Genomic DNA, 17346 nt, shown 5'->3' with positions numbered 1-17346 from the left:
CGCTCAGAGATGACATCATCCAGGTCAGAGGTCAGTAGGTCAACCTACAGACCCCGGATGTTGATAACAGCTAACCCCGGACTCAGAGGGGAATAGCACTAGCCTATCAGAACTAAATATTGGTGAAATGAAGGAGTTTCTCAGCAGATAATGTGTTATTTAGAGGCTGCATTCTGCTGCCCTGTAGACTCCATTATACGGATATACGCGCCTCTCGGCTGCAGCTCATTTCATCACAACCACTTGGAATGACACCAAAGTTATCTGGGTGATTAAGTAGTTCAGATTTTTTTTTAAACGGCAAATACCCTTTAAATCCACCGCAGCAGTTTGAGTGATTATATTTTGATCTAAATATAATCAGTTCTAAAAATCCACCTAATGATTATCTTCATTATTATTTAATCTGCTGATTTTTCTGAATCAATCAGTCAGTCAGTCACTAATCATCTGATCCAAAAATGTACAAAAACAGTGAAATATGTCCAAAATCTTTTGCTAAACCAACATAGTTTAACGTTTTTTCAGTTCACTCAGATACATATATTTTATTGATTATTAATCACAGATTGCTTTTCTATATCTGAACTGATTCATTCATCTTTCACTTAGAGTAAAAATAATGAATTAAAGGGACAGTCTTCTTTACAGGAGAGAGGAAAACATGACGACGACGTTATGAAATGAAGAAAGAAAACACATTATAAAGTCATGAATACAGTAATCATGAAAAAGTTTTCAGTGGTGAAGTTTGATCTGAGTCCAGCTGTGTTTTAGTTCTCCTGTAGGTGTGTGTGTGTGTGTGTGTGTGTGTGAGGCTTTGAAGAAGAAAACGTTTCCTCCTCTCACTGCAGCGACTCGACTGTAACAGAGAGAAATGATCTGCCCTCGTGTCGTCACAGACACTTTACAGCCGCTGCTTCGCTGCATCGCCTCTGTAATTCTATATAATCAGAGCCAAGAACATCCTGTATGTCCTGTATCATCACCGTGTCAGTCACGGTGTTGTGTGTCTGTGTGGGTGTGTGTTTCTTTCTACACAGTCACAGACAAGTTTGTGAAATATATATTTTTCTTTTTTGACTGAACAGAAACACAAGTGAACGTTACGAAAAGTGAGAAGAGACGTGAAGATGTGGCGTCAACACGGGTCATCAACAGGAAGTGAACTCCAGATACTTTTTATCCACTTCAGTCTCGACCTTTGGTTTATATAACACTGTTATATAATTACACTCTAACTTCACCGTTGCACAACTGAACATACAGCTGTGACTTCTCCAGATGTTTGGTTTTGTTTCACGAAGCCCAAATGTCCAAAAGTAGAAATATAATGGTGCATTAGTACAAAAACATGCTGCAAGATTTACTGTTATCTGATGACGAGTTGACTAAATCATTGCTCTACTTCACCTGCACAGTCTTTTTACTTCAGTGTGCTTATTATGGGATGCATCGTAATATGAGATGCTGACACCTTACACCATGAGGATTTCATATGCTCATTAATAATTACAGGGTGTGATTACGTTTAACTCCAGACTCTGGTTGACAGAGCTTTACTTACTTTATTTTGCAGCTCAGTTTTAACTTTACCCTCCTGTCGTCCTCCTGGGTCAAGGAAGGACGGAAGGAAGGAAGGACAAAGGGAAAGAAAGAAGGAAAGATAGATGGAGGAAGGGAACAGATTGGGTCAAAAAAGAAGGAAGAAGGAAGGACGAAGGGAAGGAAGGAAGGGAGGGAGGGAGGCAAAAAGGATTGTGGAAAGAAGGAAGGGGAAAAGGGAAGGAAAGAAAGATGGAGGGAGGAAGGGAATTTGATCAGGTCAACTGGATCAAAAGAGGAAGGAAGAAGTAGTAAGGACGAAGGAAAGGAAGGAAGGAAAGAAGCAAGGGAAAAAGGATTGTGGAAGGAAGGTAGAAAGGAAGGAAAGAAGGAAGGTTAAATTCAACAATATGAGACAAAAAACAAACCAAACAAGTGAATGTGAACTGTTAGATTTCTTTATTTTCTACTTGAGGTTCGTACAGAGACAAGTGACAGGTGGTGTAAACCTCGACTCTCTCCCTCCAGTAAAAACAGCATCTGATCCGGTGCATAGTTAGTTAATAAGTTCATAGACTTATGAATGAGAAAAACCTTGTAAACAACAGTGACACTGTAAACAAAACCATTTCCAAATAAAAAAAAACAAACGGAAAAAAAAAACTTCACAGCTTAACAAACAAAGAAAAAAAGTCAAACACCTTATGTAACGTGAGTTAGTGTCGGAACAAAACTAACTTAAGTTTCTACAAAGAAGGAGAAATAAAGTCTAAATATCAAGGATGTGGAGGAAGACTCAGGTAGACAAGCTTTAATTATACACGTTTTAGCTTTAATTATACACGTTTTAGTTTTAATTCTACACGTTTTAGCTTTAATTATACACGTTTTAATTATTATTATTATTTAATTATACACGTTTTAGTCAGAACTTGTTATTTACCATCTTCTTATTTGATCCCAATACAAATATGTTTGTATCTGAGTTTTTAATTTGAGCTGAATAGATTAAGTTTCCTTTTGATCGTCTCTTAATTCCTTTAATGATTCATCAGACACGAACGTCGACAGTTTCCAACTTCATGTTGTCCCTTTAACCGGTTTTTCTGTGATTTATAACTTTGTAAACTGAATTATCTTTTCCCAAGGTTATTTAGTTTAGAATGATATAAAGTTTTAACAGATACAATTATGAAACAGATTTTTGGAAAAACAAACATCAGAACCAGACTAATTATAAACCAGTTTTTATGAAGGTAAAAAAGAAATAAAAATCAAATGATCTTCAGCTCTAAAAAAAAACTTTAATCAATTGTGATAGTTTTAGATTTAATGACCTGCTGCTACTAGAAGTGGCCATTAATTCATCTCTTAATTATTTATTATTTCAATTAAACCTCCCCCCCGCCCCTTAACGAGCAGGTCTGCCATAAATATGTATAATTAAAGCTTCAATCCACTGACGAGGATTTCTAAACCATAAACATGAACAAACTAAAGAGGTGTGTGTGTGTGTGTGTGTGTTCACAGTTTTAGAGCAGAGGAAAAGTAAAACACTGATGTTCCCTCAGAGGTTCCTCTCCCTCTCTCCCTCTCTCCCTCTCTCTCCCTCTGAGAAAATCCTTTCATCTCACATGAAGAATCAGGACGAAGGCACCGACGTTCTGCAGATTGTCGTCTTGTTCTTTGGGCTTTCAGGTCCAGGAGAATTCGTCATCATCGTCTGATCAGGAGAGAGAATAAAAAAGAAAACCTCCTCATTAGTCGCCACTAAAACCAAAACTTTGTGTTTCACCTCAGTCGAACCATCACTCCTGGTTTCCATCGTGCTGCTTTGTGACTTTTTTTTAATAATAAACCATTTTGTGAAAAGCTAAACTCCCTGAGGACACTATTTTTTTTATTTTTTTTTTTTCCAGCTGAAACGACACTTAAAGCAGAAGTAAGCTATCCGGTGGTTTCGGCTAATGCTGCGTTCCAGGCAGGCTTTTGAAACCGTAAATTACAGCTTCAAGTCACAACTTACGACTTTGTAGCGTTCCAGACAACCCACTCGTGTTTCTCCGACCTGTTTCACCTGTGAAAGTCACTATAACGGCCACTCGTAACTTCTGACCCGTGAACTCGTACCAGATCGAACTGGTACCACTTCACAGGTCGGAAAAACACCAGTTACGAGTTGCCTTGAACGCACCATAACTTCTTGTCAGCAGATGGAGTTAGCAGCCCCCGCCCTCGTCATGGATCTATTGGTCCTCGTCCCTACGTCACCACATTCAGGCGCATCCCTTGGCTGCACAGAGAGGACTGCCCCTTTATGCCGTTCTCTCTCCTCATTGGATAAAGGTTGTAGGATACAAGGAAAGTTTTCTCCTGGGCTCAGAGCAGAGCAGAGTGACTGACAGACCCGTGTTTCAGACCAAACACTCTATAGAAGTGATTGCTGTCGGAAGATACAACTATTTAAGACTTATATTAACACAAAAATCTCGCTTACTTCTGCTTTAAGACACTTCACTAATTCTCCAAACGGCCTCGGAGACACTGAAATGGATCTGAAATGTGACGATGTCGTAACGTAACAGCGGATGTTTCACACAGAGGGAGAGTTTGATGTAACGAAATAGTCTTATTTACTTCAACAAATTAACAAACAACAACCAGCAGAAGAAAAAAAAATTTTTTTTTAAAGGTGCTTGAGGCAAGATCGAGGAATAAAACTCAGTAGCGATACAACGGCCGTAGCGGCCGTCAGAGTTACTGCAGCCATATCAGCCAAGCTGGTGCGGGAGCGCGCATCAACTCTCCACAGCAGCAGCTGATGCTGTGACAGTGACACTGTGGCTGAATTGGAAACGGCACAACGTTACTATACCGGTGTTTTTCATTAATCAGCCGCCACAGTTTGGTTTGTGTCCGCCGCAGCAGTCTCTCACAGAAAAAAAAAGAACATTTTTCACTAGCCTATCTCTCATCTCTGCCAGTCAGCCCCTCTACCTGCTGTCTCACGACACAGACACAGACACACACACACACACACACACGCACGCACACACGTAGGCTACACACCTGGATGTTAATAGACAGTAAATGCGCCGTGCCGCGCTCATTGTACAGTGCTCAATTTACCGTGACACCGGGAGGTTGACCGCCCGGGCATCAGGTCAGCACCGGCCGCCGCCGCCGCCTCTGAGCCGCTGCTGCCGCTCGGCTGCTCTAGTGGCTCTGCTCCTCCCAACACGTCGGAGAATTTCCTTACAGGCGTTGTTTGGATAAACTGACCATGGATGAATCAGTCGGCTCATTGTAAAACTATTTATTTATTGAAGTAGCCTAAATATGGTGATTGTTGTACGTACAGAGCCCCAAGGCTGCGCTGCTCACACACACCTGAAGCTTCACTTTTCATTCAAATGAACTAATCCGACTGCCACAGTGCCACTGTTAGATTTCATCCAGCATTTATCTCCTAAAAACAATTCAACCAGCCGGCAGAAAACCTCTAAAAACCTGTGGGGAAGTTACTGGGCTGGTTTTCTTCCCTGGGAGGAGGAGGACAGAGGACAGCTGTTGACCGGCCGATGAGCTCAGCTCCCCGGCTGCAGCCTCTGTGACGAGCCGCTGCTGCTGCTGCTGCGTGTGTGTGGCTCTGCACTCCTGTCGGAGCAAATCTACTTACATACGTTATTTGGATAAACTGACAACAGAGTGGGAATCTAAACCGTCACTTTCTCGCATGAAAAAATATTAAAATGTAAGAAAGTGACGTTATTTCTCTACTCGCTGCTCACATAACTGTTCAGGCTGCAAGACATCCGCCGACCGCTGGGCGCAAGCGGTGAAAGCCGAAGCTGTCGAGGACGCGCATGCAGCGTCATTTGACGTCACATCCGCGGACAGCGCGGGAAATTCGGACCCAGAATTGCAGCGCATTATGCAGCACACAGCCTGTTCAAGGCCACGGAGAGATACGCGAGTGGGCTCATTCTTTTTGGTTTTTAACGCTTCATCGCCCATTAGCAGTAAAAAACTTAAAACGCATGTGAATTTCTTGCCTCATGAACCTTTAATTAACAAGTTAAAGGAATAGTTCACCAAAAAATGAAGTTTTTTAGTGACTCACTCTCATGCTGATGAATTCTCCAGAGTAGTTTTTTATTCCTCAAAGTGCATCTAGAGACCCGGGAGACCGGTTCGTTGTCCAACAAAATCCTTATTATAAGAGTAATAGCGCCAGACACAAAACGACCATAAAACTACACAAAAACCATTTAATATTCCTCCACACTGCTCGTCCACTGCAATCCAAGTGTCCTGAAGGGAGATAGTCCAGAGTTTACTGGAAACTACGTCATTTAGGACATTTTTACAGCCTAAACAGTCCTGTATTGCGCTAAATCCTAAATCACGTAGTTTCCAGTAAACTCTGGACTATCTCCCTTCAGGACACTTGGATTGCAGTGGACGAGCAGTGAGGAGGAATATTAAATGGTTTTTGTGTAGTTTTATGGACGTTTTTGTGTCGGGCGCTATTAATCTCATATGAAGTGAATTTCATTTTTTAGTGAACTATTCCTTTAAAGCTTTGGATTTTCATTATATATAATAATAATAATAAATATAAGAAGTATAAAGTCTCAGCTGTAGCCTTTGTGGTTCGTCTGGAAACGTCACAGCACCGAGACGAGACTCTAAGCTTCATGCTAAGCTAACTGAAGCTAACTGTGGTTTCATATTGAGACTCTAAGCTTCATGCTAAGCTAACTGAAGCTAACTGTGGTTTCATATTGAACAGACAGATGTGGTGAGAAATAAACTGACTGAAGCTACTTACATTTAAACAGACACCATCTTCTTTTTGGAGGATTTCTTTTTCTGGAAACATCAGAGAAAGCAAAGAAAATACTGTGATGATTCGCAGAAAAACTGAATACTTAAGAAAACAACAAAACAAAACAAAACAGGTGGGACTAAAAGCAGAGACGTTGTATAAAAGTCTTGGTACCTTGGAGGCAGCTGGAACATCTGGAACATCTGGAGCAGGTTCAGTCTCCTCCAGTTTCTCCTTTAGTCTGTTCTTCTCTGTGAACATCAGTCAACACAACATGAATATTGACGACTGTCAGGTTATTTATTTCCTGTGTGGCCTCACTCACTGTTTCTCACTGTCTTTGAAAAATACTCTAACTACACTGCAGGTCGTCCTCGGTGTGAAGAAAGAAGTTGTTTAAAGGGATAGTTCACCCAAAATTCAAATTTCCCTCATTATCTCCTTCTTCCCCTCATGTGGACTAAAGGCTGGGAGAAGTTTCAGAGTCCTCCGTGGCTTCTCTGAGTTACAGCGGGGCTCCGTGCAGCAGTGCATGTCCATATGACGGTTGAGAACGGACACCAACTGTCTTCGTAACAAAAAGACACACCAAAAAACATCCAGATACCTCCATGCTGCTTGTCTGTAATGTCCCTCTGGTATTGAAGCCCCGACATGCGAAATTGTCCCGAAAAAAATTAAAGTCTAAGTCTATATTTTAAGCTTGTTTGTAGCTGTGTCTCAGTTCACTGCTCTTCCTGTGTCAGTGCAATTTCTCATGTCGGGGCTTCAATACAAGAGGGACATTACATACGAGCAGCATGGAGGTATCTGGATGTTTTTTGGTGTGTCTTTTTGGACGAAGAAAAGTGAGCTCCGTTCTCAACCGTCATATGGACATGCAGTGCTGCAGGGAGCCCCGCTGTAACTCAGAGAAGCCACGGAGGACTCTGAAACTTCTCCCAGCCCTTAGTCCACATGAGGGGGAGGAGATCATGAGGGAAATTTGAATTTAGGGTGAACTATCCCTTTAACTTGAAGATGAAACAAACTGAAATAAAAAAAAACTTTTTGCCTTCGATTCAACTCCTAAAACAGTAAAACCAGGCGGTTTGAGGACGTTGTCATCTTTTAAAGGGAGATTTTCACTATTTTAATGAAATAATAATGAACTGAAGCCTCGTTAAAAATAAAACTAATTTTTTTTAGTTTCTTACTCTTTTTCTTTGCACTCGCAGCGACAGGAGCTGAGTTCACCGTCGTCTCTTCGTCTTCCTCAGCCGCCGCCGCCTTCTTCTTCACCTTCTTCTTCTTCTTCCCTCCGCTGGGGGCCGACGCGGCCTCAGGTTGATCTGATCTCGCCGCTCCGCTCTCCTCCTCCTCCTCCTCCTCCACCGGCCTCTTCTTCTTCTTCTTCTTCTTGGTCTTGGTCTGGGGAGGCTGGTTTTCCTTGGAGGAGTTCTCCTCCTGCTCTGTGCTCATCTTCTTCTTCTTCTTTGGTGCGTTGTCTTCGGCGGCGTCCTGGGCAACAGCGGCGGCGGCGGCGTCTCCTTTGGCTCTTTTGTTTGATTTGGTCCGAGGCGTCGTCTCCTCCTCCGCCTCCTGGAGACGTTTCTGTCTGGAAACATCAGATTTTACATTTTTTCAATTAGTTTATTCAGGGTGTCCGCGGGGTCTAAATCAATTTTGGGAAAATTAAGACCCTTAAAAAGTATTAAAAAGTCTTTTCACGACTTTATAAAGTCTTAAATTTTGAAGGTATTTTTTTTTTAATTAGCTGTCCAAGAGTTTGAGTCCTAAAAAACATTGAATAAATTCATACACACAGACAAATTTCCCCATGGGGGACAAATAAACTTAATCTAATTCATTTTATCAAAAAACAAAGATGAACCAGTACATAAAAAAGAAAAGAAGATTGTTGTTTTTGTTTTTTGAGAGTGGAGCAATTTTTTATTTTTTGATAAACTTTGCCTTTGATTTATTATCCCAGCCTATTTTGAATTCTGGTGTTGTATCATAGTGGTCTATATAGTCTTTATCACAAACTAAAACTGTTCAGTTTTAAGTGTCACTGATGTAAATGGTTACAGCTTGAAGTGGCGGTGAGGTGTTGAAAAATATTGAGAAGGTCTTGAAAAAAGTCTTAAAAAGATAGTAGAATTAACTTCAAGATTCCTGTATATACCCTGTTATAACATATTTAATGCATGTGTTTCTCTAAGTCCTGAGTTTTTTGTTTTTTTTATGATTTTAAAGGACAATTCCAGGCAAATTCAACTCTATGTTCCTATCATTTTAGGTCTAAAAGAAGGAATCTGAAGGTTTTCAGTTTAATGTCTCCTGTTTTGCGGTAGTTGTGTCTGTCCCCGCGTCGCCACGGCAGCGATGAATGGGAGCGGATTGAGGGATGTAAACAGCCTAAGCAGCGGAACTTCAAAGCAGCAATTGTTTTTCCACAGACAGCGTCAGATGGAGACTCAAACATGCAGCCAGAAGTTTATTTACTTCAAGCAAGCCGACATGTTTGTAAAACTAGATCTAAGACACAAACGGGAGCTTCCCACTGCACCTGAACACACCGAGCGGCAACTTGGGTCTCGTGTGAGACTGAGACCCAAGCTGACAGTTTAGCCAGAAACATTTGAGAATGTTTTTTTGCCTCTCTCCACTCTGGCTGATGATGTCACCACTCTAGCCCTGCTCGTTAGACGCAACACACACCCATTATAAAGCTGGATTTTGTCAAAAAACTTAATGATTTTAAAACTGCCAAATATCAGAAACTGTTGAAGATACCAATAAGCTGAGTCATAGAGGAACACTTAAAAAGTTTGTCTACAGCTCAGAATTTGAATGAAGTCTCTAGCAGAAAGTATGGTGAAGCTTTAGTGGCTGAAAGAAGTAAGAAGATTTGAAGAGTTTGAAGACTGTTCCAATGCATTCTCTATGGGGGAAAAAAAAATCAGAAAAAGTTAAATATTTGAAAAAGTATAAAAAGTATGAAAAATTTGAATACATCCGATAAAGTCCAGAAAAAGCTGCACGTTTTGATATATGAATTGTTGAAATAGCACAAAGTATGAAGAACTAGATGAAGATCGTAAAAAGGCGGAAAGTAGTGAGAATATAAAAAGAGAATAAAGAAAATGGCCGAACAGAAGAACAATAGTGTGAATAATTAAACTGAAAATCTTCAGATTCCTTCTGTTAGACCTAAAATGATAGGAAAATACAGCTTGAATTTGCCCGGAATTGTCCTTTAAATGGTACTCTTGCTTCACAAACGACAGTAGAACTCAAACAGCAGCTTTTATTTCACTGATCTACTGTGTTTGTGTTGAATAATAAAGTTACTGACTTGTTCCTGGCAGGAACGTTGATCCTCTTCAGCCTCAGTCTCTTCTTCTGGCTCAGCTTCTTCCTGAGGCGACTCTTCTTCTTGACCTGAGACGAGGTTCCACCTGCAGCAGAAGAAGAAGAAGAGAAGAAGAGTTACAGCTCATTAAATATTCATGATTAGGAAAAAAAAAAAAGAAAAAGAAAAGAAGGAAAAGGATCTGTGAGTCTTTTATTTTTTTTTACCTGTTGCGTCGTCCAGTTTGTTGTCTGAGGCGTCGCCGCCCCCTGCTGGTGGTTCCTCAGACTGCAGCTGGTTCTCCTCTCCTCCCTCCCTCCTCCTCTTTTTCCTCTTCTTCTTTTTCTCCGTCTCTGCAGGAGTCTCTGGAGGGTCCTCCTCTTTCTCCTCCTCTTTCTTCTCCTCCTCCTTCTCCTCCTTTTCTACATCATTAACCTTCTTTTTTTTCTTTTTAATCTTGTTTTCCAGAGGAGCGACGGGAGTTTCCTCCTCTTTTTCTTCCACTTCTTCTTTCTCCCTTTTCCTTTTTTTGGCCTTTTTCCCTGATGGAGTTACCTGAGACACCTCCTTCTCCTCCTCCTCCTTTTTCTCCTTCTCCTCCTCCTCCTCTTTCCCCTGCTCCTCCTCCACCACCACCTCCTTCTCCTCCTCCTCCACTTCTTCTCTTCTCTTCTTGTCTCTCTTCCTCTTCTTGGTGGGTTTGCAGGTCAGAGGAGCGTCGGCGGTCGACGTGTCTGTTGTTGTTTCTTCAGTCGCCTCGTTCTCCTTCTTGTTCCTCTTCTTCTTTTTCCTGGGCGACTCCTCGGCCAGCGGAGCGGCGTCGTCGTCCTCCAGCTGGATGTTGAGGATGATGGAGGCGTCGGCGTCGGCGTCTGTCGGTTTCTCTACAACAGAGCAGGGAAACAAACAGAGGATATTATTTCTCTATTTGAGAGCAAAAAGTTCATTCACCTGTTTTTATTGAACACTTTTTACTCTGTTGTTTTTTTCTAAACAGCACTGAATCTGAGAGTTTCTACCTCCATTTATTTGTACGAGCAATGTGTATGTAATAGCATTTTTACCTCCTTTGTGAGATACTTTCTATTGTAATTATATACCGTAATCAAGTTCTTTTGCATTTAAACCACCTAAGACACCTAACCTTCTTCTTCCCCAGACTTCCTTCTGTCATTTGTGAATTCAAGTTCCTTTACACTTCACCATCTGTGATGCCCAACTTCCCACTTCCTAATTCACACTCAAACCCCTTTGTATTTTAAATTGTATGTCTTGACTCCGTACCTCCGGAGACCGGTGACGATACCTTCAAAGACAAAGGTGTGAAAAGACAATCAGGGAAGGGGCCGGCTAAAGGACACAAACACACCCCAGAGGTAGAAATGTTTAGGTTTTCCCCATGTTCGGGGTCTTTCTTCATCTTGAACCGCTCGCATGTTGATTGACCTTTTCTTTGCATAAGAAATAAAAGTTTGTCGGCCGGCGAGTCTCTATTTCATTCTTCACCAGCAACAGAGAATTTCCACGACAAATGACAATAAAGATATTCTGATTCTGATTCTGATTCTGATTCTGATTCTGGATGTAAACAACGGTGGAGGCTACAAGGAGAACAAAGACACAATAAAATGACACAATCGAAGTTTCGAACTCGCACAGGAACAGAACAGGCACAAGCTGCGTCACCTCTTTTCCATTTTCTAACTTCACTATATTTACTCCTGGTGGGAACATGTATTTCAATTAAAGGTGCTCAGAAACGGGGCTCCAGACTGACTTATTTGACCCGAAGTGACTGTATGTCGTCCCAAAAGAAATGTCCAGTATGTCCCAATACATCGGTCTGATGGGGGGCGAATAGCAATTTGAACACATTAGCACGATTTAGCGCATATGTTTATTACCGTCACAACGCGACCTTGTGTGTGTGTGTGTGTCAGTGCGTCAAAGTCAAAGAGATCTTTATTTTCCCCTGGGGGCAACTTGTTTTATAAAAGTGCAGGCAGGTACAACAATCACTTCATGTGTGTGTCCGCCAGCGCGCGAGAGAGTCGTGGCCACAGACTCGTTTATTCCTTTATTAACGGGAAACGGAGCATGGTGAACAGTGTGATGGTGAACAGTGTGATGGTGAACAGTGTGATGGTGAACAGTGTGATGGTGAACAGTGTGATGGTGAACAGTGTGATGGTGAACAGTGTGACCTGTCACCTGCAGCCTTGTACGGTGGTTGTAGCAGTAACATTTTCTTTATTATTCATTTTGCGGGGGACTGCGAGCCGGGCAGTCTCGTGCAATAGTCTGTGTATGAGTCTCGTGCAGCCGGGGGGGGGGGGGGTATTCCATCAAAGTGGCTAAGAACATCCAGACTATGGTGTAATCTTGAAGCTTGAATTAGCGAGAACTCCAAACCTAGCCCCGACCCGTTCCATCAAACCAGATCAGCTGGCTTCACTTGACTCTAATTCAAGCCTCACCTGTTAGCCTCACCTGGTCCAAGCCCACATCAGTCGAGTGCCGAACATACCATAAAATGGCCGAAAGCAAAGGGAACGAACGCACCGAAGCTTCTCACTCAAATAAGCGAGACTCGGCCATTTAAGCCAGACTTTGAGCTAAGCGAGCTCGATGGAATACCCCCCAGGAAGCTTCGCGCCGTTTGTGTAGTGACAGTGATGTGTGCATTTTCAGTGCAAAAAAAAACATCCCATCATCCCAAATCCATATTTTTACGTCCCCGGCACGACAGGACGGTGTTTGCCCCGCCTCCTTCCACGAGTTTACACACCAGTTTACAGGAGTAAGGATCGGGCGTTATCGAGCGGGCGGGATATTCAATGTTTGGGTCGGATCGGGCAGGACACAGAGTTTCCAAGGAATTTGATTGGATGTTGTCCAGTTCGGTGTGTGTGTGTGTGTGTGTTCAGCTAACGTAGCTAACTCTTAGCTAGCGAGGCTAAATGAGGCGCAGCGATCCAGAGGAGGAGAGTTTGTTGGACGAGTTCCCTCGATTTTCTCAGACGTTTGATTGACGGATGACAGATCCTAATATCAGTCACTGATGAATCGTGAGCAACGTGACGTAGAATTTGTGCGCCTGTATTATCCAATGTGAAAAAAACTACCCCACTTTCATCCCGGATTTACTCGAAAATAGAATTTTGCACAAAGTTTGGGCTCCATCGTCTGATAGATGAGTTATTACACTAATAGTGGGATCAAATTCAGTTTTCTTTTCTGAACAGCTTTAAAGACGAAAACCACTTCTTATTAATAAACAGTAACAGATTAGTGATTTCTGTGTTTTGAACACTTTTATCTTCATGATATAAATTAGTTGCACGTTCATGTCGGTGCAGCAACAAGTAAATCTGCAGCCAGAATAACTCCAATCAGATCATCTTCATGTACGAATGTGAAGTTTCTATAACATGTTCTCCAGTTTTGGTTTAAATCAAGTTCCTCCTGATGAAGTTGAGTTTGTTTGCACACATGCACGTCTGAACTAAGAGTGTGAGCTTCAGAAAACCACAACATTTCTCTCATTAATATGCAAATGTATGCAGAAATATGCTCCTACATCTAATCACATCATCGAGTCCATATGGAGTTCGTATCAGCACTAATAATGCTAAACGTGTCCAGACCAAAAGATGTAAAGATAAAAGTGTATTTGTGACCTGATCCATCAAAATGAGTCACAGTGACCCAAATTTCAAAGTTGAGATTTTGGTATCAATGGAAAGATTAGAAAATAAGCTTTAAAATGATTCCCTAGTCAGAGTCATAGCTACATTTGATGGTTTTTGAGATGTGGCCATTTGAATTACGATCTTTCACTCTCTCATTCTGTTCTAAAACCTGAGAAAACTGCAGTTAAAGTTTTTGCCAGTGACTCTGGCATCTGTTCCTCTACCACGTGATTACACGCACCCTATACGGTCCCTTGTTGTCATAGCGACGCCATTCAATGACCCTCGGAAAGCAGAGAATCTCACAATTCAGATGCAGTTTACAGCTCGTCTCTATCATGAACGCTTCAGAAGATATTTCATGTTTTGCACCGAAGCAACGCTCATCTTCAGAGGGTTTAAGTTGCAAGTCGACTTTAATCATCATTTTCGTGCCTTTTCTCAATTATCTGGACTGTGAAACTTTGGGAGATTGGGAGAAAAATGTTTTTTGATTTTCTATGGGTTTTCCACGTTATCAGCTGATTATCTAAAAATAGAACGTTGTGACATCCGACTCATTTTGATAGAACGGGTCACATTTGGTGAAGACTGAGTTGAAACTGTGGTTCAGATGTCGTTTTGTGTTTTGTGACAGATTTTCTCTCACCTGTGGTCGTCAACGCCTCCGTCTGGCTCTCTGACGTGGCGTCATCGTCCTGAGGAGAAATAGACAAGAAACCAGTTATTATTTTAGATTCAGATCTTCCTGTTCAGCTCTGTAGGGTTTTTTATTTGGCCACAACATCTTTTTTTTTCTTTTGGTACCTCTGCTTCCTCCTCTTTCTCTTTCTCTTTCTCCTTCACCGTCTCCTCCTCTTCTTCCTCTTCTTCCCCCTCTGGATCATTTTCAGACTTAGTGTCCAGGTCTGGAAAACATGGAAACACTTCTGCCATCTAAAATCCGCACTCTTACACAACTTCAAGTATTTACCAAACCAAACCATGACATTTAGAGACAAAGTGAAGACGTCCATCTTTAATCCTTCAGCCAAACGACCAACCACACCGAGGCCGAGCTGAATCCTGTTTAATCCCCTCAAATATGAAGCATCACCAGCAGTTTGCTCTGAAATGTATTTGTCGAGCTGCAGGACCAGAACAAAAACACCAATGTGTTTCTTAAAGGGATAGTTCAACATTTTAGTAAATTCGCCTATTGCCATAACCCCTATAGTCACAGCAGTAGGTTCACTACCTTTAATTACCGGTGCATGTTGTTTTGAGATGGGCGGGGCAGAGACGTGAGCATCATCAAACTCATCAAATACACAATCCAACAACTCCACAACGCTCTAGTGGACAAGTTGTGAGCTGCACATTCACCACGCTATGAGATAATAACACAACGTTACCACACAGAGTTGTTTTAGTGGCACATGCAGCTGGAACTACATTCCAGACACGGCTGCTGGGCGGAGGGATTTCAAAAGCACAAGTAGTTCAGAGTATTTGCTTCATGTGTCGTAACATAATGTTACATAATGTTACATGATTATCTCATAGCGTGGTGAATGTGCAGCTCACAACTTGTCCACCAGAGCGTTGTGGAGTTGTTGGATTGTGTATTTGATGAGTTTGATGAGGGACAGGGTGTGTTCAGTGAGCAGCTCACGTCTCTGCCCCGCCCATCTCAAAACAACATGCACCGATAATCAAAGGTGATGAACCTACAGTACTGCTGTGACTATAGGGATTATATCGTGGCCAAAATGTTGAACTATCCCTTTAACAGTGAAGTCTCTGAAAGTCTTTCACTGCAGCAACAGAAGCACAAGAGGAAATATTGAATGTTTTGTTGGTGATGTGAGTCTGACAGGCTGAAGTTTCTGCACCAGGGTTAAAACTCTCTGGTTAACGAGCCGACTGCGTCTCAGTCGTGGCTTCAGTTTTACCTAACAAGCTGTGACAAGCTCAACAAAACAAAACCCCTCTGAGAAGTCAAACAAGTGACTGACATGGAGAAAAAAAAGAAGAAAAAACTTCCTGCAAGTGGAGCGGAGCTGAAAGAGCCAGAGTTTCTCCAGGCTTTGGCAGCGATCCTTCAAAAACCTTTACAAGTTCTTCTGGCGCCAAGTCCGAGCGCCTCAAGGTTAAACCCTCGACTTTAAGTCTTTTCTGTTCCGTCTTTCTCCAAACAAAAAAAAAAAAACATCCAAAAGTCCTTCAGTCGAGCAGCCAACAAGAAAAAGAACGAGAAAAGGAAGCTGCTGTTTCCTTCCAAAATAAAATGGACATTAAAGTGTCCAGAGTGACTTTAAACGCAGCAGGAACGTTAAATCTGATTCATCTGTGGAAATGTATTTTCAATAAGATTCAGCTTCATCCACATTACAAAAAAATAAGTCAACATTTCCTGTCACGTCCTCACTTTGTCAGCAGTTTCCATGGAGACCGTCGTCGTTCCAATAAATCAGGTGCTCAAATTAAGCTCCATTCATTTCTATTGTTTCGGGCTGAAGGAAAAAAATCTGAGGAACAAATTAGGCTCAAGAAGTCACATGTCGTCTTTGGGATAAAGATAAAATCTGTTATAAAACAAATCTTTATAATAGTCTTAATAATCTTACATATAATAATCTTAATCTTTATAACTTTTTCTCACATTTTTTCCATTGTTTCCACACAAGGAGTTGAAAACAACAGCCGTATAAGAATAAAATAAAACATTAACATGTTTCAGCTGAAAGTCAATTAACAAAATCAAAAATCCAACTATTGTGATAATCAATGTATCAATAAGTCATAGTTTAAGTTTTTTATGAATGGTCTTTAGGTTTGATGACGTCACTTGCATTCAACAGTTAATGATATGAATTTATAAGGAAAATGTGGTAAATATTTATAAAACCTACACAAGGCACAAGTTTAACATCACTTCATCATTTATAAAGCATTTGCACTACATTGACACTAATAATTAGTATGTAAACTCATTGGCTGACCATTAGTACAGGATTAAATCATGTTGTATGTAGAAACATTTTGTTTTGATGCTGCTCTTTTAATTCTTTTATTACAACTTCTATTTTATACTTACTTACTTACTTACTTACTTACTTCTACTTATCTCCATTTATTTCGTGCTCTTTTAAAGAGATGTGCAATAAATAATTCTGTATATGTGGTCGTTTATGTGGTACGCTGCTGCTGTAACATTATAATATCCTGTTAAAGGATCAATAAAGTTTCTTAACTTTATAAATGATCTCATGAACCACTGGTTTGTAACTGATTTAATACCTGATGTAGAAACGATGAATCCATCATTGATGAACTTTAACTCATTACAGATGAGCTCATTAAACCTTTATTTATTGATTACCGACTGACTAGTCTTAATGTTTTGAAGTTCTTCTGCTTTAGAAATGTTGAACTGTTTCTAAACTCGTTATCGGTTAAAGGCCTGAAACTTTAACTACTTTAAAACTTCAAAAGGTCTGATTTTATATTTCCCTGCCGACCTTCCTGTGACCTTCTGGCCTCGGACCTCGAGTCGTTTGATGAGCAGCTCTGAGGTCGTCAGAGCGGCTGCTTCACGACGCCTCGTGATTCTTGTCGGCGCCGTGAGAAACATACAGACAAACAGACATACATACATAACAGGTAAAGAAAGACAGAGGAGCAAAACCTGTTTATCTATCAGCTATTGGTTCGTACCTGCAGGGGGCGGGGCTTCGCTCTCTGCCGGCTGCTCATTGGTCGGGTCTGAGGCGGCGGGGGGCGTGGCCTGGCTGGACGTCTGCACCAGAGGAGAAGCAACAGGTCAACAACAAAGATGAAGAGTCTCAGAGCAGGTTTTTGTTTTTATTATCAACTTCCTATTTGTATTTTATTTAGTTTCTGTTCAGTTTTTTTGTCTTCTCGCTTTATTTCAGATCTTTTTCCTTAAAGGGATAGTT

At 41.3% G+C, this 17346-nt stretch overlaps 1 protein-coding gene across 1 annotated transcript; it reads right to left on the bottom strand.

Annotated features, from left to right (window-relative positions):
- Window positions 1-2041: 2041 nt before the first annotated feature.
- LOC146970089 (uncharacterized) lies at window positions 2042-11133 on the bottom strand. The gene is made up of 7 exons (XM_085804601.1): window positions 10998-11133; window positions 9941-10597; window positions 9717-9819; window positions 7573-7973; window positions 6551-6627; window positions 6380-6420; window positions 2042-3268 (listed from the first exon to the last, which is right to left on the bottom strand). Exons 1-6 carry the CDS (start codon window positions 11131-11133, stop codon window positions 6382-6384), a joined length of 1413 nt encoding a protein of 470 aa, XP_085660727.1. The 3' UTR covers window positions 2042-3268; window positions 6380-6381.
- Between the last annotated feature and the right edge of the window lie 6213 nt (window positions 11134-17346).

This window comes from Trachurus japonicus, chromosome 17 (genome assembly GCF_045865225.1).
Source record: "Trachurus japonicus isolate A0001 chromosome 17, Traja_1.0".
NCBI classification, from domain to species: Eukaryota; Metazoa; Chordata; class Actinopteri; order Carangiformes; family Carangidae; genus Trachurus; species Trachurus japonicus.
Note: the sequence above shows the minus strand (reverse complement) of the source record. Positions and strands in the feature narration are given on the sequence as shown.

Excerpts from the sequence above, each read along its gene's own strand:
- LOC146970089 (XM_085804601.1), bottom strand. The coding sequence starts at position 11,133 with ATGAAGAAAGACCCCGAACATGGGGAAAACCTAAACATTTCTACCTCT. Across the intron at positions 6,628-7,572 it reads TGCGAGTGCAAAGAAAAAGA|AGAAGAACAGACTAAAGGAG; the intron begins GTAAGAAACTAA and ends TGATGTTCACAG. Across the intron at positions 6,421-6,550 it reads ATGTTCCAGCTGCCTCCAAG|AAAAAGAAATCCTCCAAAAA; the intron begins GTACCAAGACTT and ends TGATGTTTCCAG.